Source organism: Pavona decussata, unplaced genomic scaffold (genome assembly GCF_977016875.1).
Source record: "Pavona decussata unplaced genomic scaffold, jaPavDecu1.1 SCAFFOLD_134, whole genome shotgun sequence".
Lineage (NCBI taxonomy): Eukaryota > Metazoa > Cnidaria > Anthozoa > Scleractinia > Agariciidae > Pavona > Pavona decussata.
In genome coordinates, this window is record NW_028145547.1 from 3,770,095 (window position 1) to 3,796,064 (window position 25,970).

Below are 25,970 nucleotides of genomic sequence, written 5' to 3' on the forward strand. Positions count from 1 at the left end.
TTCAAGACAATCAAAACAATAGATCCCTTCTGGGAGAGGGAAGAATTTAATCTAGTTTTAATGAATAAATCAAATGATGATTTGACGTCACACAGAAGTGATGAGTGGGTCCCCTCTCTCGTGATATGTGCCTGAAAAATAGATTTTGATTGGGCCGCTTCTGTTGAAGACAATCAGAACAATATATTCTTACTAGGGGAGGACAGAGTTTAATGCATAAATTAATGTGCACATTTATGACACCGATGAAGAAAAAGATACCCGACCGAAACCTAGACACGTCATGCCCTGCGGGCATTCCGTGTAATTAGAGCGAATTCAGTGAAATTGCAATTTGTGCAGAAGGCGCGGCTACCAAACATCCCACAATGCCTTGCATGATATAATTTCAGTCAAGGCGGAAGCGTCTCGGAGCATATTTTGCAGAAGGATGTGGCGAATTGTTTTTCTCTGAAAAGAGTTATATTTGGGGCGTTCCTGGTGAATTTCAGTATGAGTTTTAAGGGCCAGCATCTACGATTTTCAGTGGAATTGTCCCATAAGGCTGGTCACGAAGCAATCATCTCTTACATCGAGGGCGAGCTAAAACATCTTGAGTATGTCAGGGAATACCTAATCAAACGAGCTAAAGTAGAACTCGATTATGCTTCAGCCTTGGCGAGAATAAACACGGCTGCCGCTAAGGTTATTAGCGACAATGACAGAGAGAGCCCGATTAGAAAGGTATGGTTTTAGATTTTGCTCATGTGTCTTTAATTGTTTAAGCTGATGTTAGGCATATTTAGCCTTACCTGAAAATTGTGCATATGGGAGGCGAGTAACTCACCATGTATTTAGATTCGATTTCTGTGCCATCGGAAGTCGTTAGAAACGACTGGAAGTTTTATGTGAAACTGTGCCGGTTTTCGTTTGAAATAAGCAGCTTGTGTGTATAGGCGATCCTGTGGAACTGATCGTATTTCATTTAGAAGCCCAATAAGTTTATATTAAGTTATGTTTGTGTCATGTTTTCATATTAAGCTTACATTTTTCAGTGCAAGACCCCGGGATTCCAATACTTGCGACAATTTTAGCTCAAAGTCTTCTACGAAGAAAATTTAAGCTTTTCTTTTAAACATAGCTGTAGTTAGTTTACGTTTCTTAGTTTCTCTCATATGCCCTTTGTTATCGATCAGTTTTCGTGACGAATTCACACTTATTAAATTGTCTAATGATAATTTCCATTTTACTGAAATCGATTGTTGAGAATGGTATTTCGGTCTTCATGTGTGCGATGTAATATTATCATTTTAGCAACCGCCAGTTTCCGACGGTATTGTTACCAACTGAATGGTTCAGTGGTCTTGTTGAAGAAAATGAAACAACTTTTAGAAAATGTAATATTTATACATGAGGCTATGACAGATTGAAATTAAACTTAAATTAAAACTGACACTTCGATTTGTTATTAATTTTTCTGTGGCATAAGTTTTGTGTATATATATTTTTAAATGAGTTATTTGTGTTCATTACTAGTAAAATTATAGAATAAAACACAACTTTAACTTTTGTGTAGAAACCGTAACTTAATATCTCATTACAAGTGACATATTTTATGTTATTATTGTTTTGTTAAAATGCACACCTGTCCGTTATAGAAGACTGACTTCTTTCTTTTACGTACCACAGTACAGCTAATTACTTAATCTAATTCATGTCAGGTTGCAGCCAAATGTGACAGTCTCATTTTTGTCATTTTCTTGTGTCTTGTTTATGACGAAACCTTCACTTACTTATTGAAAAATTGACCATGCAGGATTCTTATCTGGACAGAAGCTTTCACTTCAGCTGCATTGTGACAATCACCCAAAATCCAATTAGTTGACTTCCTCAACCTTGAATTCTGTAAAAAAAAAATTAAAATTACTTTATGTTAGTTTTACAGAGAGCAATGTGGAATGTATTTCTTTTCCAAGTCTTTTACCTATGGAAGTTGATATTTAAAGGAAATATTTTGCAAACAAAAGGTAGATTAAAAGATATAAATTGATCTATTTGATCTTAAAGTAAGATCTAAGATAAACAGGTCAACTATTTCTTTATCTCGGGATTCAGGTGTTTCATTAGATACTGGCAACTGGTAAATTTTGCTGCTTCTTCCACTGCTACCTTTAATTTCATATTATCCTTACAAGTTAATAATTATTTAGAGTCGACATATGAAATTTGTTGGGCAATATACATGTAAAATAGAAATCACTTGGACCTAGTTGTTCAAAAGCTACTTAAAGTGCCCATAACCCCAAAATTTCTTGTTCGCTTAAATAAATCTTTGCACCTGTTCGAAACGCATTGAGCCTTTTTGCGCCTTTTTTCTACTAAATCTTGACTTTTTATAAGCTGTAAAAGTTATGAAATCTAGCCGTCATCTGTCCCATGACCGAGCTGGTAAGGGGCATGGGTATATTCCTTACATGACGTCACAAACTGCTTTGCATGCATTTTCACAAAGACTTAATACAATGCAAATCAGTTTGTGACGTCAAGTAAGGAATAGACCCATGCCCCTTACTAGCTCAGTGATGGGACAGATTATGGCTAGATTTCGTAACTTTTACAGCCTATAAAAGGTCAAGATTTGGTTGAAAAAAGGCGCAAAAAGGCTCAATGTGTTTCGAATAGGTGCAAAGATTAAATTAAGTGAAAAAATTTTGGGGGGTTATGGGCACTTTAATGCTAGTCCCCAATTAAAAGTTCACAGAAGTTTTCATCTCACTAGAAAAAATAATGTTTTTAAAAGCTAATTTTAAGGTAATGGTAAAGAAAAGTCTAAGTCAAAACTAAGTGACAAAAGTCTTTTGGAATTTAAATCCTTATTCATTAGTAATCAACTTCCATCTAAGTTCGCGTTAACCAGGATTAGCTTAATTGGGCTTTGAGCAACTGGGCCCCAGTGGAATAAAAAAATCCTGTGCTTTGCTTTGTTTGCTTGTTTTTTTATTGTTGGATATCATCTTTTTAAAATGTTTTACCAACATCATTAACACTAACACAGGGCTGGCATTAAGGGCCAGTCGCAGGCTCATTGTTGTGAAACAGTGCTAACAAGCAATCAAAATGTGTTAAAGGAGTTTTCAATGAGTGTCGAAGTAATTTCGCATTTGCTTTGGTTTTGTATTTTAATTTTCATGTTTTTGTCACTGGCTGTTTTTGCCTGCATGTGTACTGAAGTTAATGTTAAGTTTAGTTGAAGATATTAAATAAATATTTATTTTGTACTTCCTGTTTTTTTTTTACATATATGCAATAGTGAGTGCTTTCCACAATAATGGTTCCGTTGTACTTAATACGTCATAGCTACGGGTCATACATTGCCACATGGCCCTATTAGTAGTGTCCAGTTTGATTGAATATTAGCAGCCGTGTACACTACTCATTCGCACTATTTAATCACATTTACAACTTACAAATGTAGCATGTTGCTTTTGGTAAATCCTGCTTTGAGCTTCAGGTTACACTGGGTACTGTTTTTTGTTTTAAATCACAGTGGTTACACCCAGTGACTTCCCCTCGCTGATCTACACATACTCTTTACGTGTAGGAGCTTGACCTAGGCACACGCTGCTGGGAGCAGCTGATTGGTGTGACCCGGCCCCATCTGACGGTCTTCTAAGCCACATGCTGACATTAACCTAGTATACCTGCCAACTCTCATGCCTGCAATTACATGTTGAAAACTTTGATCTCTTGCCAGCTCATGCTTACAGGATAATTTCTCATATCTGGTTAAAAAATGTGACCTAAAAGTACATGTACAGCCTTAACTGACACAGGTCCCAAAAATATGTAGACTCAAACCAATGGGAGAAACAAAAAGTCCATATAAAATGAGTAAATGACGATAATTTTCCCAAAATCTATTATTTTTGAAGGTCCGCATCGGACATAATCATTTTCTTGAGAACTTAAGAATTATTCGGAACATTTTTAGAAATCTTTGGGCGTCTTAAGAAGTCTTTGGAAATCTTCAGATACATGTATAGTCATGTCGTCTTTGAAAATCCTAGCACTCCCAGGATAAAAATCAGAAAAAGTTGTCAGGTTTAGCCTAGCTCTATTGGCATGCCTTGTGGCAGGCAGCACTCCAATCCTGGACAATGCGTGGCTACTCCCAACCATTTTCTCCAACACAAAATTAATGGTGTCTTTTAATTATGTGTGCAGGCATTAATCTGTTTTAAGCCCAAAACCCTTGAAACCCAGCAACTGGACCTTGACTTTCAATAATTTTTTTATTTTATTGTGCTTGAACAATAGTGAGGGAACACTTTATTAAACAGTACTTTTTCCCCTAGGCTTGGTGTACATATATCACAGAAAGTGAAACCAAGGCAAAGTTGATCACAGAATTCACAAACATCTTGAATTCTACTACACTGAAAAGACTTGAACAACTCATTGAGGACAAGAGAAGCTTATTGAGAAAGTACAAGAATGAAAAATTCAGGACGGATAGCAGCTTCAAACAAGAATCGGATGAAATTGAGAGGCTAAAAAAAACTTACCAAGACAATGCTAAGGAGTCTGAGTCTGGAAAAAGAAAATATGAAGAGGTAGTGTCAAAGGATAAATTCAACAGCAAAGATTGGGAACGTTCGAAAGATAAATATGTGAAAACTACTCTGAAACTTCATCAGAATCACAATGACTATGTGCTGGCTCTGAAGTCAGGAAATTGCCATCAAGGAGTCTATACTAAGGTTCTTGTTCCAAAGATCTTAAATTCTTTGCAGTATTTGCAAGAGGAATATGTTGGTGAATGGTAAGTATGGGTCACTTTATTAATAATTTAAAATAGCCAGTAGAGATTTTGGTTTGAATCTATCTGACACTTGGGCAGTGTGCTAGCCAGGAAGGCAAATGGGTGTCCCAAACATGCCCACGTTTTCAATATATTATTGACAATTTCAAATTCTCCATTAAGTCTCAAAAACCAATCAAGTTATTCTTCTAGTGCATTTAATTCACTGGCTAAAAGCACTTTTGTCTGCTCTCAGTTAATTTTTACTTGACCTCTATTGAGTGGATACATTTCAAATTTCCATTCTCCAGGGGTATGTGGGGTGCATTAATTTTTTCCAAAGGACAGCAGTGTCAGATGGTTGTAGGTTGCATGTCAAAACTGCAAATCAGAGGGAAAACAGACAGACAAAAAACAAAAAAACAAAAACCATATATCAGGGATTACAGTCAGTCTACCTCACGCATGATCAGTATTTTTGCGAATGAAATGAACATTCGAATTCTTCTTTTGTAATGTTTGGTCCTTAATGCTGTGATGTAAAAAAAAAATTCATAATTTTATATTATCAATTAATTAACTACAGAAATTTCTAGGGGAACTCTGAAATTTGACATGTAAATTTCAAAACTCTGTTCAAATTTCAAAGTGCTGGCCTCGCATGATGTTGATTGATTATAAGTCAAGACCATGTGAACCCTTCATGCTGTGAGCATGTTATTGTTAATGACAATATTTTATTTTGTTGGGTGTTAGGAAAGATCTTCTCGAGGATGTGTTTCACCTTACAAACTGTTGTCGTGAGGAGTACTTGACTGCAAGCCAAGCAGTACAAACTTCGGTTAATGAAGTTAAAAAGCACCAAGAATATGAAAACTTTATCATCAACCACAGGTACATAATATTCAACTATTAATAAACAAAGATTAGGCAGTGCGTTTGATGTCACCAGGCTCTCTCTCCTTTGCCAAGTTGGTGATGATGTCATCTGCCCCTGCAAAATCTGCAGAGGATGCCAGATACACATCCCAAGATCCATTTATTCAATCAACATTGTCCACTCCCATACAATCTTGACTCCAATCTGTATTAGGAGTGTGTTCTCTCTACATCAAACACAATAACCTAGTACTTGATGTTGTAACTTCTTGCTGGTAATTTGACACCTGTTTATTGTCTCGGTCCTCTGATAGCCAGAATCTTTTGCCTGTCCCTCATAATGTTTGAGGTAACAGGGCAAGTTTCACTGTATAGTTAAGCAGTGGTGAGTCTTAAAGGCGATTATAAAACAACTGTTTTCTCTACTTGAAGTGTGGTGTTGATAATTATACTGGTAGGTAAGATTGATATCTTGGATAGGGCATATACATGCAGGCGCTGTAGGCAAAAAGGTCTCCTCTAGAGTAGGTACTGGTACATGTATTCTGTGCCGCACTTTCAAGGTCCTATATCAAATTCTATGTGCCTTAAATATGACACGATGGTACTGCATATATTTGATTACTGCACAGTCGTTTGGGATAGCTGTGTAGTAGGCCCTAAAACCTACTTTAGACAAGCTTAATAGACATGCTGTGAGTATATTCAAGGGCTGAACTGTTGGGGCTTGGTGCCAGCCTAGATCTGTTCACTGAATTTAAATATGTGTACAAAAGCCATGCTTACACTGTAAAACACCAGGCACCATGATCTGTTACATTTTCCACCAGCCAAAAAACAAAGTATCTGTGTAACTTCAGCATCAGTAGTGTACATGCCTTCAATTCTTCACACATTTAGCACAAGGTTGGCATATGGCCTAATATTAAGGAATTCAAGTTCCTGGGGAAATGCCATCTCAAGTGCTATTTACCTAACCATCTTAGCATTATTTTTATTTCGTAGTCCTTTTGTTAGTTCCTTTTGTTAGTAGTTTCTTTAAGTATTGCATATTTGATATTAATTTGTTGTATTTTGTTAATTTAGCCAGTACTCTGTTTAAACTAGCTATATACAGCTATTTCAATTAACGTTGTCGGATCAAAGCTTAAAGCTTAAAGACATCTTCAAAGAGGCTGCCACCTCATCCATTTGATATCCTGACATTTCTTTCATCCAAATGGCTCGCCATAATATATTTTCACTGGACAGACGAGGCATAGCTGATTTTGATGAACTTATTCATACTAAAATCCACAGAATCTTGAGGTCTTGTCTTATAGCTTTATACTTTGATCCGACAACGTTAATTGAAATAGCTGTATGCTAACTCAGATGTTCATATTCAGAATAAAAAAAGATCAAGTTACATGAAGTTCTAACCTGCATGTACATTCGTGTCATCTGCAGCACTAATTTTCAGCAAAAAGGAATCTAGGAGATTGTTGTCAACAACACATTTACTCCTAATCTTCTGTGAATCATCCTAATGTCTTATTAAAGTTGGACACACCACTGCCTAGATCCCTTCATTTCAAACATTCTTGTTTTTATTATTTTCTTGCAGACAGAATCAGTCACCAGCTCTTGCATTCATCTTCGATTCAAGTCTTATCGAATTGACATCGACAGCAGTTACTCCTGATGAATTGGTCGTCAATGACTTAACCATGGAGAAACTTCAGCACAAGTAAGTGCATATTGCTGTTGAGATTTCAACCTTCTCTGGAAGCTACTTATCGATATATATTGCATGAGAAGATTTAAGTGTCATTGTCTGAGAAAGTGTTCCACGGGCCAAATCTTGTGGTCAACCAATTTGGCTGAAACCTGGCACAGAAGTTGGTTGCCATGAGATATTTGAAAAGCCAATTTGGCTCACTTCTCTGACTTCAAGTTTTAGAGTTTCAGGGGGGGGGGTCTCATTTTTTGCCCTTTGAGCACAAAAAATCCAGGCTTTCAGGGGTCATTTTGAAAGTGCCATAAAACCCAACTGGTAAATTGTGCTGCCAAATGAATTTGACCATGAATATTACTATAATAGAGCTTTCATTTCATGGATGTAACTTTGCCCTCAAGGTATTGGACAGAGAGGAGCCTGGGGCTAGAGTTAAGCCAAAATTAATGTCAAAATTACAACTCAAAATTGCCATTTTTCAAAAAATCAGTGTATCTACCTGCCTTCTTGCATAACATCCGTACCTAAACGGTTATTTACTTTAGTGACCCAACTATCAAAATCAGTTGAGAAAAATTTGGCTTATCACGGTTTGTTGAATTTTTTTTCACAAACACTCCATGCCTCTATAAGGTCATGCAAAATGGAATTTTGAGCATAAGTCATGCCATAAAGAAACCAAATTGTTGACATGAAGCCCTTATTCTGTATTTGGTCAGTGAAAATGAATTGCTAAAGCCAAATCAGTTTAATTGTTTAGAAATAATCTGATTCTTACCTTACAATTGCTCTTTAAGGCCTTTGATTAGCACAACAAATACCCTGATTTAGCAAAACAAGGTTTAGTTTGTACTTTGAAAACCTAGTACCCATCAAACAGCACAAATGATGAAGGCGTAACTTCGATATAACGATCTTTTTAAACGATGCTTGAATTTTTCATTGATTAATATTCAGTTCCAAGTCATAATTCTTCTCTGTTGCTCCAAGCATGGAAAGTCTCTATATTTTGTCAGGCCTGATTTTTATTATGATTAAAAGATAAAGTTAGCTTAACGAAAACGTTCGTTAGCATATAATCTATGTCTGTTAACAGCCTGAACAGTTCTTGTAAATACCCACCAGTAAAGGAGCATGGCCATGCATACATAGATATATAAACTTACGTAGAGATATACGAGCTGCAGTTTATAGCAGTGCCGATGTGACCCGTTACTTCAGAGTCCTCTAGAGCGGAGTAAATGAAACCATCCGTCAAGAAGGAATGCACAGTTAGGAGAGCTCGATAGTAAAACAAAAAACCTGTGTTGCTAAATACAATAACAAACGAGGCCAGGGCATTAAGATGATGCAAAATCAACTGGCCTGCCATTTTGGACATAGAAGAGAGTTGGGAACTGGACCGAGATTACGCTCTTCTTCCGTTTCGCGGCTATGTTTTATCAGGTGTAAGAAATTCAAGGGTAATTTCACGATGGCACTTTGTTCCTTTGAAGGGGTAAGGGATAAGTGCGGTGCTACCGCATGGGCTCCGCACGAAACAGGAATGGTTCCTTTATTATCCTGCGAGAATGATATGACTGAATGGTTGAAGGAAAAGTACAAGGGGTCAGGTGCATCTGGGGCAAGAGGAGGACCTGGTTATACCAAAGCAGCAGGTGATTCAAAATATCTGTTAGGCATCATACACGCGCACAAATGGCTTTTATCGCGATCCAGTGGACTCTTTTCTGTTGAAGAGAGACCACGATATTTTACGATATTGTCGTCTCAAATGGTTTGTTTATGACTGATTGAAGATTTCCCGAGGTAATTTACTTGATTCTTGCGATGAGAAACAAACATTCAACAAATTGTTCACAAGAAGGGCAAAGGGGTTGACTAAAACCCTAACTTTGAAAGGTAAGGGCGCAGTTATTTTATCGCAACAATCTCTATGACCAAAAACAACGATAAGAATAACTTAAAGTTGAAGGTTGTTTTTCGTCTGCTCGCTCTGTTTGTTTACATTCAGCATTACCTGTTCAGACGCTTATCATGCAATCACAATTCGAGCGTGAAAACCCTACCGGTTTCCTATATTTGCCAGTTTTGTCTAAGAAGAGAGAACTTGAAAAATCTTTGCAAACATGCTGCATCGAAGCTTTTTGATGAAATTGACATTTTGAGCGAGAAAATGTCTTGTTTCACGGATAACTTTCTTGGTAACAAAAATTATTCGGATACATTTTTTAATTACTTATAATTAGTTTTTTTAGTATGTAAATAGAGGCGGTATAATTTTAGGAATCTTACACCCAGTTAAAAACCTATCTCAGATTTATCGTTGTATTCTGAGCTCAACTAATCGATTAAACATTTTTTTCTACAAGAATAGATGAATCACGATAAAAAGAAACTACATTCGATTTTGAGACGGTATTACGACTTGATAATGACACCATGACATATGTACAGAATGTTTTCCCGTATATGGACTCTCTGCTTAATTCGCATCGTTAAGAAGTCCTTATATTGTCTCAAAACCTGCCGATTTGTTATGAGATTTGCTTGAAAGATTTGCTTCGATGCAGCATGTTTGCAAAGATTTTTCAAGTTCTCTTATCTTAGACAAAACTGGCAAATGTAGGATTGCGTGATAAGCGTCTGAACAGGTAATGCTGAATGTAAACAAACAGAGCGAGCAGACGAAAAACAACCTTCAACTTTAAGTTATTCTTATCGTTGTTTTTGGTCATAGAGATTGTTGCGATAAAATAACTGCGCCCTTACCTTTCAAAGTTAGGGTTTTAGTCAACCCCTTTGCCCTTCTTGTGAACAATTTGTTGAATGTTTGTTTCTCATCGCAAGAATCAAGTAAATTACCTCGGGAAATCTTCAATCAGTCATAAACAAACCATTTGAGACGACAATATCGTAAAATATCGTGGTCTCTCTTCAACAGGAAAGAGTCCACTGGATCGCGATAAAGTCATTTGTGCGCGTGTATGATGCCTAACAGATATTTTGAATCACCTGCTGCTTTGGTATGACCAGGTCTTCCTCTTGCCCCAGATGCACCTGACCCCTTGTACTTTTCCTTCAAACATTCAGTCATATCAATCTCGCAGGATAATAAAGGAACCATTCCTGTTTCGTGCGGAGCCCATGAGGTGGCACCGCACTGATCACTTACCCCTTCAAAGGAACAAAGTGCCATCGTGAAATTACCCTTGAATTTCTTACACCTGATAAAACATAGCCGCGAAACGGAAGAAGAACGTAACCTCGGTCCAGTCCCCACTCTCTCCTATGTCCAAAATGGCGGGCCAGTTGATTTTGCATCATCTCAATGCCCTGGCCTCGTTTGGTTATTGTATTTAGCAACACAAGTTTTTTGTTTTACTATCGAGCTCTCCTAACTGTGCATTCCTTCTTGACGGATGGTTTCATTTACTCCGCTCTAGAGGACTCTGAAGTAACGGGTCACATCGGCACTGCTATAAACTGCAGCTCGTATATCTCTACGTAAGTTTATATATCTATGTATGCATGGCCATGCTCCTTTACTGGTGGGTATTTACAAGAACTGTTCAGGCTGTTAACAGACATAGATTATATGCTAACGACCGTTTTCGTTAAGCTAACTTTATCTTGTAATCATAATAAAAATCAGGCCTGACAAAATATAGAGACTTTCCATGCTTGGAGCAACAGAGAAGAATTATGACTTGGAACTGAATATTAATCAATGAAAAATTCAAGCATCGTTTAAAAGGATCGTTATATCGAAGTTAGGCCTTCATCATTTGTGCTGTTTGATGGGTACTAGGTTTTCAAAGTACAAACTAAACCTTGTTTTGCTAAATCAGGGTATTTGTTGTGCTAATCAAAGGCCTTAAAGAGCAATTGTAAGGTAAGAATCAGATTATTTCTAAACAATTAAACTGATTTGGCTTTAGCAATTCATTTTCACTGACCAAATACAGAATAAGGGCTTCATGTCAACAATTTGGTTTGTTTATGGCGTGAATTATGCTCAAAATTCCATTTTGCATGACCTTATAGAGGCATGGAGTGTTTGTGAAAAAAATTCAACAAACCGTGATAAGCCAAATTTTTCTCAACTGATTTTGATAGTTGGGTCACTAAAGTAAATAACCGTTTAGGTACGGATGTTATGCAAGAAGGCAGGTAGATACACTGATTTTTTGAAAAATGGCAATTTTGAGTTGTAATTTTGACATTAATTTTGGCTTAACTCTAGCCCCAGGCTCCTCTCTGTCCAATACCTTGAGGGCAAAGTTACATCCATGAAATGAAAGCTCTATTATAGTAATATTCATGGTCAAATTCATTTGGCAGCACAATTTACCAGTTGGGTTTTATGGCACTTTCAAAATGACCCCTGAAAGGCTGGATCTTTTGTGCTCAAAGGGCAAAAAATGAGACCTCCCCCCCCCCCCCCCCCCCTGAAACTCTAAAACTTGAAGTCAGAGAAGTGAGCCAAATTGGCTTTTCAAATATCTCATGGCAACCAACTTCTGTGCCAAGTTTCAGCCAAATCGGTTGACCACAAGATTTGGCCCCTGGAACACTTTCTCAGACAATGACACTTAAATGCTTTAAACATGAAAAAATAATTACACTCCAGGTTCTTTGGACAGCAATAAGATTCCCCAAAATACAGATAACCAATTCAGCTACAGTATCAATTCAACATGTATATTCTCCTGACTGCCCTCCATATATTTCTTGTTACTCATTGGGAGAATTTGTTTAAAAATCAAGGCATTTCATCTTTGGTGATTATTTCCTTTATTTGCCCGACTTAAATGTTTAATGAAGCACTGGCATTGTAAGGAAAAATTTGCTGTTGGTCACCACTGGAGATCAAAGGGATAATGTTTCTAGCCATTGCTGTGCAAACATACCGGTACATGTAAGTACCACATACAAAAAACTCTAACTTTGTAATGCTGGTGATGTATGCTCTAGCGGGTGCTAGTTTTGTTAATTTGTATTAAATTTAAACAAGTGCATAATTATGTGCCCTGGTTCAACACTGTATTCAAATTTCATTTGGCATCTTCCAGACCTTTTACTCACGCATATCTTCTTGACTATGTGCTGTATGATATCCATGGTGACAGGGGCAATTTAGAGTTGTTCAATCATCGTTGTTGATAATGCTTGTTTGTTATCTCTAGGCGAACTCTGCTGAGCAAGGAACTTGAAAATGTTCAACAGCAGTTGGAGACTCAAGTGAGTTAACAATAACAGCTACATTTATTTATTAAATTAAGTGTGTGATAAATATATCTTATTCGATGGTTTTACATATAATACGCGCGGATATTTTGCGAGTTGCGTAGTATTTTTCCGAGCCCCGAAGGGGCGAGGAAAAATACGAGCAATGAGCAAAATGTCCGCGAGTATTATATGTAAAACCATCGAATAAGAGATTTATTATTCCACTACAAAAAGATTTTGTTATTTTGGCTTCTCTGTTTTGGTAACAGTTTTCAAATGCACCCGGCATCAACTGTCCATCGGTATATGGCGCGTACGAATGATGTAAACAACACAGAAAGCCAGTTAAATGTCTTTAATTTGATTAGATAAAATGAAAAGATAAATGACAAGTGAAACTTGTTTTCGAGTCTGCATCGTTTCAAAAACTATTCTTCGTCCAGTCCGGACATTGTTGCTCCTTTTTCTGCCTTTTCCGTCCGTATTCGCTCTGTTGTAAACCGGTCAAACCGGGACACTACAGTGTATTATGGTCTCATATTTTGCGCGTTCTCTTGACCTTATTTGGTGAAATGACATAATAGTGGAATAATAAAACAAATTACAGTAATTCTGGTGGGGTTAAATGTTGAAAATACAATAATTATTATATAAGTGTCTATAGTAAGATAAAAACATTTATTATAAAATCCTATGAATTTCAAGCAGTTTCTGATTGACTTTTCCAACATTGAATTAACTGGTCTTGCAGGAAAGGGAATTTGAACAGGAAAATGATAAACTTCAAGCTGAAAAACAAGGAAGTGAAGAACCCTCCAGGTACCAGCTTGATACTATTTTCATAACATTATGACAGTGATGTAATGTTAAATATTTTGATTATGTTTGTTTTAAAACCCCTGAGCTTGGGCACAACTACAGTGCTTTTAGTTGCACTCTGGGGGCATGCACATTGTTCTATTTTTGCTGTCATCATTTTTGACGAGATTTTAACACACCAGTTGTGCTTTCTGGACCAAAATCCAAGATGAACTATGCAAAAGGTATGCACTGTATCACTTCATGACATTAGAGCAAGCCTGGTTGACCACGGCAACTCAACTGGCCTACATTCAGAAGCCCTTGGGAGACGTACGTGCTACATGTGTGTACCTGTTAACGTTTTTTCTCAGGCCACAAATCTCACATTTTGTAAAAACTTTGCAATTGCCTGCTCTATGCATTTGAGAATGACAGAATTTTTCACACATTTTGCCATATGTTTGCTATCCAGCTAAAGCAGTAACAAGTGAGTTTAGTCAGAAAACAAGCTAAATGAGCTACAGTGGAACCTCTCCTTACAATACAGACACCTCTCTATTAAGGACAGTTCACTTGGTCCCTGGGTGACCGAAATCCATATAAAGCCCTTTTCTCTAAAACGGACACCTCTATAATACAGACACTTATTCCTGTCCCCTTGGTGTCCGTAGTAAAGAGGTTTGACTGATGTGTTGTTTCCTTGTTCTTTACAGTAATTATTAGTTGGAATAAATGTGATGGTATATTTTTTTCCTAATAAAAGTAATATTTTAGTTGTTTATATTGCAAGCACCATCTACTTACTGTCAAACCATTACTGCCCCGATAACTACTTGTTAGGTTTTTTAATAACATTAGAAATCTGGCAAAAAGAGTATGAATCTGATGCAGACATGTGTAACATGTAGTCAATGAATTGATTTTTGTAAGACTCATAGCTGTTGTGGCTTTACAGCGTCCTTCAGAAGGAGCAGACTGTTGCTGTTCTCAGTTGGCATGTGGATGATCTCAAGTGCAGTCAAGCAAAACTGCAGGTGCATAATAAATTATAATTATTATAAATTATAATTCTGACTTCACGAACACGAGACATTCAATGTGAATAGTTTATTTATGATGAGTCAGCCAGCCATCTGAAGAAAATAACCAATTAGAAAAGAACAATCAAGCAAAACTGCAGGTTCATAATAATTACTCTAAATCATGCTCCAATAATGCAATGATGTGCACAGATTTACAAACCAGGTTTACCAGATGTTAGCATAATCAGCCACACATACATCATGGCTTCTTTTTAGCTGGAAGTCAGAGCTTTTGTGGCATTATTGTATTGTTAATGATTTTGTTTGGTTACAAGTACCATCTTGAGATTTTTAATATTGGAGAGTAATCTTAGTATGGGAATTCAGTTTCCCCAATTATTCTCCAGTCACGGAAGTCCCTCCCCCTTCCAACTCTATACTGTAGTAATATTACAAAGCTGACAAAGTGTTATAATATTTGAGTGAAATCAATGATGTTTTCATGATTGTAAAAATTTTCTTTTCATTTTTTTACCAGGAAACATGCACCCTGATTGCAACAGCTCTTGATAGACTCGGCAATGCCCAGCCTCCAAAGTTTGCAAACCTCTCTGCTCCAGGTTCAGCACCTTCAGGGGTGAGTTGCGAATGGATGTGAAAATACTGTACAAGGAAGTGGATAATTATATCAAGGAAGTTGCAATCATTTAATTTGTGACTGCATAAAGAAGGTCTTTTCTAGTCTGACTCAAGTTTTGCCTTGCACTTGTCAGGTACAAAAACTAAATGTACTGTCTCAACTTTTTTATCAGGATTGAAGTCTAGATTCTAAGCAACCAATCAGGGCCGAGTTGTGCAAAGTCTGATTAGGCTAATCCCGAGTTAAGAACTTTGATTTCAGTTTAATTACTAACCAATAAGATTTTTTCTAAACGCTTTTTGTCTTTCAGTGTTGTCTTTTCAGTTTTTCCTTTTTTTTTTTTTGCCATAGCTTAAAATTAGCTATTTAAGGCACTTTACAACCGAAATGAAAACCACGGTTAACTGTTATGTTAATCGGCTTTCGAAAACGCAGTTAATGGAGCGTGACGCTCCTGAGCTCAGTTGTTACTGTGTCAACAGTTAGCATTACGTAATGCAAATTGGTCATGGATGTACTTTTACTCTCCTTGTACAATACCTATTCTTCTAGCATGTTGCAATACCGTCTGTTACATTAATTTATATCCTTCGTTTTGTATGGCTAAAGGTATAAATACCTCTATTCATGTCTCGTTCAGCGCTACGTGAATCTCTTGTATTCGATAGTACTTTACTTGCCATTGGCTTAGTCCTAGACATTTGTCTAACTATAAAAGGTTTTGTAAAAGTCCGAGTATCACTCGCTTGCTGAATTACCTACTGTAAGGTCTACCTTTAGTGTCTCTATTTGCGACATTAACCACCAGGAAAGATTAATCCTTTAATCGCCAGTGGTGATCAGCATCTAAATTCTCCTTAGTGCATCACCACTTTGATCAAAATTAATGTGCAATGGACTGAGAACAAAGGAAATAATCACCAGTGATAACGTTTGTTGATTTTGGGGCAATTTCTCCCTACTAGTACGATAAGAAATGTATGTACACATTGATATTGGGCTAAAAGGGGAAGTGTAGTCTTTCCAGTTCACGGCCCCACGGCCCGGTTTTTCAAGATGATGGATACTTACTGTGGCAGACTGGTAACTAATAAAATAATACTCCGGTTAGGCTAAATAGCTCTCCAGTTAGCCTAGTTTAATTTAGCTTACGTAGTTTGCGGTTAGCCTTTGTATTTTGGGTAAAAGTACCTAATTTAAGATATCCTAAGATAACCTAAGATAACTTTAGATATCCTTACCCCAAAAACAAAGGCTAACCGCAAGCTACCTTAGCTAAACTAGGCTCTATTTAGGCTAATGGGAGTGCTGTTTATGTTTACCAAAGTTGTATGTAGGCTAATTGACCAGAGCATTATTTTGTTACAAGTCTGTCATGGTAAGTATCTGCCTTCTTGAAGTGGGCGTTAGAAAAAAAAGCCGGGCCATGGCATTTGAGGTGGGCCATGGGGCCATGAACTTGGAATTGGGCCACAGGCTGCCAGTCCGTGGGCTTTAAGGTGGGCTGTGGGCCATGGGCTGCGGGCCGCATTTTAGCAAAACCCTTTTTAGTGTTACTCTGAACAGCGCAAAAACAATTATTTGTTTGGGTGTAAAATTATGTTAAAATAATGGTTCAGTTAAAATTTGTTAATAATAGCCCTGCTAGTGCACAGAAACTACAGTTTTGTACCATTCACCTTTGATTGAAGATGGCTAGGATGGAAGTGGATTGCAACTTGAAAAAATTGGCCAGTTTTTTCAACTTCTTCCTGTGTATTTTGGAAAAAAATGCTTAAATTGCTTATAGTTTATTCTCCCTCAGAGAAATCATTTCATGGCTTCCTCCTTACCGACATTTTGACCAACATACATGTACAGCAAAATCGCCATAACCAGTACCCCTTAAAAGGGTTGCCATAGGCCACTTATGAGAGTTTTCAAATAAAGTGATTTGACTGAATAAAAAGCAAAATTAAAGGGGAAGTATCCGGGGGTTTTTGATATATTTTGTTAAGAATGATGAAATAAGACCTTCAACCAGCTGCCAAATAATTCTAGAATGATGAGAGGAAAGAAATCAACTCAGTTCTTGAAAGGAACAACTCATGATCTGTTGTAGTGCATTTTGGAAACAAAAATGCGAGTACTTGAAAAACATTTGCCTAACATTTTTCAAGTTTCAATCCATACCGGCCTACTCTGTCTCTGGCCAGAGGCACTAATCGACAGTTTTATTACACTGGGGTGATAATTTGTAACAAAACTAAACAATTATAGTTTTGTTTCTGTTGGCAGACAAACATTTTTGGATTTTGAAATGACAGCAAATTTGCATGATACTTCCCCTTTAAGAAAATACAAGTGGAAGTTCTTCAAGGACTTGGTATTGGTTTTGTTTGCTGAAGTCTATTATTATGATATCTCTTGGAGTGTCAGAAAATGAAGTTTGGAAGAGAGTTTTAGCTGAAAGCCTTTTTTGCAGGAATTTGGCCAATCTACTCCTGAGATTAGAAAAAGTGCTCGTAAAATACCCTCTCTGTTTAAAAAGAGAAAACTGGAAAAAGAGATGTCTGCAAACTCCGAGAAACAAACTGTACAGCGCCCTAGGACAAAAGTCAATGGAATTTCAAAAGATGATGACTCCGACAGCAGTGCCATAGGAGAATATATTGAGGTAAAGTGATGGAGATTAAGGAGATGTTATATCAGACGTAAACATTCCTTTACAGTGAATCCAGGTCACGCGTGACCTGGATTCACATTACAGTACATTACACAGCCTCAACCTACAAACAAAACCAATACAATTCTTGGTGCCCTACAATATTTAAAATTAACATTAAAATTAAAATTTACGCTATACTACTAGGGGTAATTAAATCTACAAGGCATTGGACGCATTAATAGGACGCCAAAAGAAATACTGGCTCGTTTTACACTACACATCATGCTTTGGCTAACTTGAAAAAAATCTAGTCTACAATGAATTTCAGGTTTATGTCGACGCGAACTGTATCTGCGAGTGTCGGATTTAGAGCTCTCCAGGCGTCCACAAGATCTAGATCGGCAGAAATTTCCTTAAGCAATTTTACGGATTTTGAGTGCGTTCTGTAGCGACCGCCCTTTTTATCCTTGTCGATATCTAGAACCAAATTATTTTAGTTATGCCAATCGTTAGTATTGTAAACAATGTTATTTTGTAGCGTCCGTGTTCGTGAAATAAAAAAAGAAATTTTGAATGTACTTGTGGAAGTGAAACACAAAAAAAAAAGAAGAAAAAAAAAGTTTGGAATTTTCCAGTCAAACTAGAGGCTCCCACTCAGATAAATAGCCGTTGGCGGGGGCGGGGGAAGCTCCCCTTAGAAAGGCCTGATACTCAGGTTAGGGAGAGGGGGCGGGGATCCTTTGTCCTTGGCTCTTATTGACAGTCCGCAGTAATATCCATGGATTAACAGTCATTAAAGACTCGTTAAAGTAATAACTTTACATTTGCAATTTGTTTTGCAGCCAGATGATGAAATTTTGCTTCAAGAAGAGCCATGGTTCCATGGTACTATTGATCGCAAAAATGTGCCTACTCTCCTCAAGAAAGATGGTGACTACTTGGTGAGAGAGAGTTGCACAAAGCCAGGGCAGTTTGTTCTGTCCACACGGTTTGATGGGGTGCCAAAGCATTTTATCATTCAGACTTCAGATGATGTGAGTACAACTTAACTACTACTTGATTCTTTCGTTGTTTTCCGTTCTCCTCTTTGCACAGGCATCTAGTCACGATACACATACGCTTAATTGTCACAGTTGGCCTGTTTATGATTACTTAGGTTTCTGTTCATTCTGATGAAGAGATTGAGTCAGGTTGGTCATAAAAGTAAAGTCAATTATTTAATGTCAATAACACGGGAAGTGCTTGGACAATCTTCCGAATCAGAGGCTCGTAATAAAGTGCTTGACAATAATCCAGGTCGAATTGGAATTTAACATGTTGGTTTTTGAGGAGAGGAGCGAGTAAGGACGAGAACCAACAACACTTAAGACGCCAAGTCCGGGAATCGAACCCGGGCCACACTGGTGGGAGGCAAGTGCTCTCACCACTGCGCCATCCCAGCTCACCCTCCCCCCCTCCTCCCCCCCCCCCCCCGCCCTCCTGGTGCGTTGTTTTCTGTAGCATACATTGCACAAGTTGATCAAGTGGGAACGATTTGAAAAGAAGTTCAAAAAACGTGAATTGAAACTTTCATGTGACGTTTTCGTTGATGTTTCCGTCGTAGTTGCGTAAGGTCCCTTTATTTACTTGGATAAAGGGAAACTATGACAGAAATAAACGACAAGACAATAACAGAGATAATTAGTTGAACCAAGGACCTTCAAGTTGGCGACTTGACCACACCATGAAATTTTCATGAACTTCCACTTAGACATTCATACCCTTGTCGCACCCTTTGGTAGTAGATATACCGTAATACAAACACGTTGTAGCTGTGAATATATTAACATGTGCATCACATCTACAATTCTCTGTGACGAACAAGTCGCAAATGTACATCCAATACCATCAACTCAACCCACCAAATGCCCTCTTTTCTCCTTGTCATTTCTACCAGGGCTTAGTTCGGTTCGAAGATCAAGGCTTTCCCAGTGTTAGAGAGCTGCTAGACTATCACGTCAAAAACCAAGTGCCGGTAACAAAGAAATCCAAAGCTATCGTAGTAACCCCAGTTATCAAAGAAAGAGACAAGTGGGAGATGAGCCGAGAGAACATAGTTTTACAGGAGAAGAAGCTTGGTCAGGGCCATTTTGGAGATGTGATGAAGGGCCTGCTAAGGCCGTCAAATATACCAGTGGCTGTTAAGTCGTGCAAACAGAATGTGTCTGAAGTAACGAAGAAAAAGTTTTTGGCAGAAGCGGAGATTTTGAAGCAGTACGATCATCCGAACATTGTGAGGCTGATTGGAGTTTGCGCTGAAAGAGAGCCTGTGTTTATAGGTAATTACTAAATAATTACTTAGTAAGTGGTTTGAACCGGGTAGTGACAATACTCTCTTGGATGAAAAGTGGATAAAGTCGCACTACAAGCATAAGTGTTCCACAAAGCTGGTGGTTAAGCCGGTGTTTGTAGCAATGTTGCTACTTCTCCCTGATTGGGATGCTAGTCCATTGCAGGCAAGTGTGTCGCCGGTATCCATTCATACCACTGGCTGAAGAGAAACAATGTGTAACAACATTTCTTGTCTAGGGACATAGCAACGCAGAGACTAACTTAGTCTCGAACCAACGATCCTCCAGTCTTCGAACCCAAAGCACGATTAAAAGTCCGATTCGTTTACCAGGTCGCCTCGCCACTGCACCTTAAGCTGCAGCCGTGTGGGACACTCAGGCTTGGTCACTGTGGTTGAAAAGTAGATGTTATTTGTTGCTTCTTTTAGAGAGAAAAAAAGACAACTTTGAGCGCTGCGGAAAAAAGAAAAATGGGAAGTTCTTGTTTAAAAACCAAACCTCAAACCAAGAGAAGCGAAATTGAAGCCCAGTGAAACGAACTATTTTACAATACTCATAAGAAAAGTAATCATACTGCGTCCCAGAATCGTTTTAGAAAAACAAACAGACGAATGTCTGATACGATCCATTTTAGTCATTTTGAAACTTATGGTATACTGCGTTCTTTTTTCTAGTCATGGAATTCATGCCCGGCGGAGACTTCCTTTCGTTTCTTCGAAAGAAAGGCGCACAGTTGAACACCAGGAAGCTGGTAAAGTTTAGCGTTGACGCGGCCGCCGGCATGGAGTATTTAGAGAGCAAGAACTGCATCCATCGAGATCTGGCTGCGCGGAATTGTCTGATAAGTAGTGATGATATACTCAAGATATCCGATTTTGGAATGTCCCGCGAAGTGGAGGAAGGTAAAGCCAGAAACAGCATTACAATACTCCAGAGTTCATGTTACTTGATTGTCTAGGAAGATTGTACTTTCTCAAACTCCTTTTTTTCTCTCTTCCTATCTAGGAGGGCCCGGTGAGCTCCGCGCTCATCCATAATGATTATAGCGTAGTTCAATTGACTTTGGAAAGTAATTATAGAGATTTAGAATCGCGTTTACGGCAAACGGCAAACGTGAGATTCGCGTTTATGTTTTCTTGAAAAATGAATACATAGATGAGTGCAAAACAATTCTGGTCTTTCATGTTAACGCAAAACTACTCAATTTTACTGAGAAACTGAAAACAGCTAGCGGGAAATGAAGGATAGACATGGTCACTTGGTCTTTTCTGTCGTTTTCCGTAAACGTAATTCAATAAATTTCTCTATTACCTCAACCAACCACTTAAGGTGGCCGAACACAGTTTTTCCATTACACAGGTGTTAGTTAACATTATTTGAAAACTACGTACTTCTGAGTACCCGAAATTAGCATGGTGCAAGATTAACTAAGAAGGAATAAATTTTGATACTTCTTGTTGAACAAGGTGCCGTCGCCATGGCAACGCAGCAAGCTATTAACCGTCCACAAATAATGGTTTTTCTTAATTTTTAGAAAATGCACTCGTTAGATTTTTTCCATATTTTGTATCCAGAAAAATCCACAAAATACTGACATAGTGACGCTGCTTCCATGTAATTTTAACAGACAGATCTCCTGTAAATGTTGGTTTTGCACTTTAATGTTTTTTGAAGATACCCTCTGTTAGATTTTGTTTTTGGTTTGTATGCAAGTTACGCTTTTAGAAAACTACTGTTTTGTCAAATTTCACGAAATTCTAACGAGCGGTTCCTTAGAAAACAGTTTATTTCCATTAAAATAACCAGTCACAATTTTTTGTTCAAATGCGCATGCGTGGCTGTTAATTAGGGTTTCTCAGAAAGATGAAAGGCGTACAAAAAGGCTTAGCTCATTGGGAACTCAATTTCTTTGTTCGGCGATAAATGAAGAAGGATTCACAAACAAGAAACTAAGTTATTTTAAGAGCAAAACTTACCTTTTGGTATAAAATCGAGTGGTCGATAGTATTTGCTTACCACAACCCTAGCGCGCGCTTAATAGCATCACTAACAGAATCTGTAAAGCGCGCGCAAACTGTGTTCGGCCACCTTAAATTGGAAATGTCCCCACAATGCGAGTTCATAATTTTTCTGAACAGTGTATGAAGCCTCAAATATGAAGGAGATCCCGGTGAAGTGGACTGCACCAGAAGCCCTTAACTACTTCATGTACACAACACTGAGTGACATATGGAGCTTTGGCGTACTGCTTTGGGAAACATTCTCTTACGGGAACACACCATATCCAGGACTAACAAACAGGGTGAGAGAACTTCGCTTTGTTCAACAAAGTATACCAGTATGGTCGAAGGTATGAATTATAGACCAGTGAGACCACAAACTCCGCCTCGACCAAAGGGGAAAAAACGCCGGCGTGCCGAGAGTTGCTCAATTCAGAACCGGTACGCCTGTTTTCCTTTATTTCATAAGCCCATTTACCAATCAAATGGTCGATAAAACATCACGTGCGGTGGTTTTAAAACCCGATAAAACCTCTCCCTTATTAGTATATGGTGTATAATGTTTTTTTCTCGTGTACTAATTTCCAAAGTTCATAAAAGCATCATTGTTATGAACTCTCTTGACACACGCTTTTCCAGGAATGTTTTTGAAGCCGTTCAAAAAACCTGCGGCACGTGTTTTACCGGGTCTGAAACTTTCAAACATTACTTTCCGTTCCGCTTCTCACATGTATATATTTTTTGTGTGTCTACAGGAAACTCGTGACAAGGTGGAAACAGGATACCGGATGCCTCCCCCCACAGACACTCCACCATCAATTTACCAAATCATGAAGGATTGTTGGAACATTAACGCAGACGAAAGACCACGCTTCTCCGAAATCCTAAGAAGACTGAAACAAATTCAGGGGCTTATATGATAGTGTATTATTTGTACTATTCGTAAGCTCTAGTTTACAAGTATTCACGGAAGCTAATCTCTGACAAATGGGTGTAAAATGTCGAGCGCGAGATCCAAGACAATGTTGGGAGGCAAATATTATTAAAAACTAGATCATTGTATAATGAATTCCACGGATTTGATTGGCTTAGCGGCCATGGTATATTAGCCATTACACCATGCCTGAGAAATAGCGACCATTAATTCTTGCAAAGCGAAATCAGCACGATTAAAGCAATATTTTTTTATTGTTTTTAATAAAACAATTATTCCACTCGCGTTCTGTTGGATATGACTTGGTTATAGCCTATCTATCATCTCATATCCAACGCGCGCTCGTTAAATGATTGTTTAAAACTATCCGGATTTGTAGTATCCAATCAAAGCGCGCGAAAAGTACTATCCACTGATTTGGTGTTTGGTCACGGGCGATTTAGGTACATGAATAAAGTAGGGAAAGCGTTTCGCGCTCCGCCTCGTTTATCATCTGCGTGTTGAAATCTTATGAAAATAGAGCTTAATTAGGACAAATGGTCGAAACAGAAAACGCGTTGTTGCGACGAATTTCAAACGCGTTTGTTTGAGTGCCGTTTGTCCATCATTTCATCACAAAATTTATATTCCTTTTGGATGGCTATTCCAACAAAAGCGTTACATGTAATATATTATATAGAGTTATTTTAGAGGGTTATGTCTGTATATTTATGAGTTATTTTAGTCGTCATTTATTTTTGCGACATGCATGCAATCGTAGCCTCCCTCGCAAACGCTGTTTTTGCTCGTCACGCAAAGATTGCGTGACAAGCCAAAGCAACGTCCGCGAGGAAGGCTAATGCAGTGTATGTTGACATTCATGCAGGAAACGTTTTGTTTTACGCGTTTTTAGAGCTCTTTCCTTTTGTTGCAATATGTAAAAAGGATTTCATTTGCGATCATTTGAAATACAAAGTTGATGTTTATTCAAGAAGAAGAAAATGAGAGATGCATGTTCAATTAGACATACTTTTAGAGTTTCTATGCTTGGGATCAAATCTGACCGACACAGACGGCGCTGTTAGAAACCCACTGCTCGAAATTGCCGCATGTCAGGATTTTATTTACAGTATCGAAAGTAAAAACGCGTTAATATTTTATTGTAAACATCTCTGTAGGAAAGTACCGCTTAATTGTGGTCACACTTTAAGATTTATCCAGAGAAGTAACAACCCTACCTTACAATGGCTTTCTTTAGCCAAATCTTGTTTGTATCAAATGTGTGGTAGGCCTTGTCATATATGGACGGTGTCTCCTTTTGCTACTGCGCGTACGTTCTGCGCATCTTGGAATGGTCCAAGAAGCTCTGATTCCTTAAGGACAGTACCTACTAATTTAAAGGTATTTTTGCGCTGTTTATGACTGCAGGAAAAAAAGATCTTACAGTGCAACGAACTCAGCCGGGGCCACCGAAAAAAACCGACACTTTGAAATTTAAAGAAATGCTCTCGTTTTTTCTTGGTTTACAAACTACCAAAGCCAGACTCCTTTGTTGTAAACGTGACCTGTGATTGGCTGATAAATGTTGGGTGGCCCCGGTTGAGTTCGTTGCACTGTAGCAAGGCATCTGGAAATGAAAAAAAAATTGGGGGTAACCACGCATTTTTCAGAGATAATTTAGCTTCAATTTGGGAAAAAATGCCATACATTATGTATTTTAGATGCTTTTGCAATAAGTGTATCCCAATTTTCTTTTTGGATTCCAATAGCCATGCCAAGATGTGCTTTTCCCGCTTGGTCAAACTGTACAAAAATAACTCTGCATTAGGAATCTTCGACCGACTCCGTGTGGTTGACTTGTCGAGATTTTGACTATTTTATTGAATGTGAACAGGAGGCGCCGTCCATAAATGCGATACAAAAATATCTAAAAAGTTTTACAGCTTAAATTTGAAAATGAGAACTAAGTTTGTAATAATTGTTTTTTTTTTTTGTTTTTTTTTTTTAGGAAATCTGCTTATCAAATGCTACCAATGTAGCTTTGACTTGAGTGGTTTTAACAGGTAGCTAATTATAGAAAATGAAAGATAAGAGGTTCAACTATATTTCTCAGATTGTATATTATAAAAAATATGTTAAATGTATATTAATTTTTGCTTGCCTCGTAGAGAAAATATTGACGTACTTATGTTTAGTAAATACTGACTTTAGTTTGAATTGATTTGGCCTTGAGTTCTGTAGCAGACTACGGGGATTAACTAAAGCGAGCGAGCCACGCGCGGAAAGCACGCGAGGTAGGCAATTTTTGCGCTCGCTCGCGTTTACTCGTGTTATAGATGGTATCGATGCGGTTTCGACTAGGAGTCGTTTCCAGATGATGTCGGATCTACTCACTGTACCATTATTTTGTGGCTACAAACCAAGATTGATTACAAAATGGTGGTTTTGGTCCGAGTTCGTAAACTGGGTCTAAGTCATTTTCCGAAAAGTTTTTGTGTCGTCAATTTTTTGTTTTGTGTTGTTTTTTCTGTTTTATGTATGTTGTCAACGGCCAAAATCTATAGGTCAGTCGAGCAACCGTAAACGGAGAAAAATTGGATGGCCCAAGTTGAAGTACCGTAAATACTCCAATAAACAACCCTTATGTTTCCCGGAAATCTTCCACTCCGCAACTTTTACAGTACCCGGGAATACTGAGGGAGAGTAAAGATGTCCTCTTAGTCTTTAAATATAACAGCAACCTTTACGGTAAACTCTTTTAAGTTTTTCACTGATAGTAACTTGCTGTTCCTGTAAACCAATCAAAATAACGTGGATTTTCAACCAATCAGCGGTAGAACGAAAACCAATCATGACTTAGCTTGCACGTGTTTTCCCGCGCTTGGCATCGGTTGATTGGCTATTTGCGGCACGTGTTGTGATTGGCCAGATTAATCATTGCGTTTGCCAGAGCCGTGAGCAGGACAGACTAAAGACGCTCTGCCGTAGGTTTCGTGTTCCGCTCAAAAA

At 38.0% G+C, this 25,970-nt stretch overlaps 1 protein-coding gene across 2 annotated transcripts; it reads left to right on the forward strand.

Annotated features, from left to right (window-relative positions):
* The first annotated feature begins 379 nt into the window (after nucleotides 1–379).
* Nucleotides 380–25,182, forward strand: LOC146467811 (tyrosine-protein kinase Fer-like). 2 transcript variants are annotated; one of them, XR_014867621.1, is made up of 15 exons: nucleotides 380–723; nucleotides 4,335–4,801; nucleotides 5,537–5,674; nucleotides 7,266–7,388; nucleotides 12,566–12,620; nucleotides 13,360–13,427; nucleotides 14,365–14,443; nucleotides 14,970–15,068; nucleotides 17,536–17,727; nucleotides 18,561–18,752; nucleotides 19,655–20,036; nucleotides 20,723–20,950; nucleotides 22,187–22,350; nucleotides 22,804–24,315; nucleotides 24,346–25,182. XR_014867621.1 is itself a non-coding variant. In XM_085125218.1 (14 exons), exons 1-14 carry the CDS (start codon nucleotides 493–495, stop codon nucleotides 22,966–22,968), a joined length of 2,583 nt encoding a protein of 860 aa, XP_084981344.1. In that variant the 5' UTR covers nucleotides 380–492; the 3' UTR covers nucleotides 22,969–25,182. The 2 variants fall into 2 exon arrangements, 1 of the variants encoding a protein (XP_084981344.1); XM_085125218.1 differs by having other exon boundaries at nucleotides 22,804–25,182.
* Nucleotides 25,183–25,970: the final 788 nt, after the last annotated feature.

What these genes read in the sequence shown, in the direction of transcription:
- LOC146467811 (XM_085125218.1), top strand. Translation starts at nt 493, where the DNA reads ATGAGTTTTAAGGGCCAGCATCTACGATTTTCAGTGGAATTGTCCCAT. An exon ending in GAGGAATATGTTGGTGAATG is followed by an intron (nt 4,802 to 5,536) that starts GTAAGTATGGGT and finishes GTTGGGTGTTAG; the next exon opens with GAAAGATCTTCTCGAGGATG. An exon ending in ATCCAGGACTAACAAACAGG is followed by an intron (nt 22,351 to 22,803) that starts GTGAGAGAACTT and finishes GTGTGTCTACAG; the next exon opens with GAAACTCGTGACAAGGTGGA.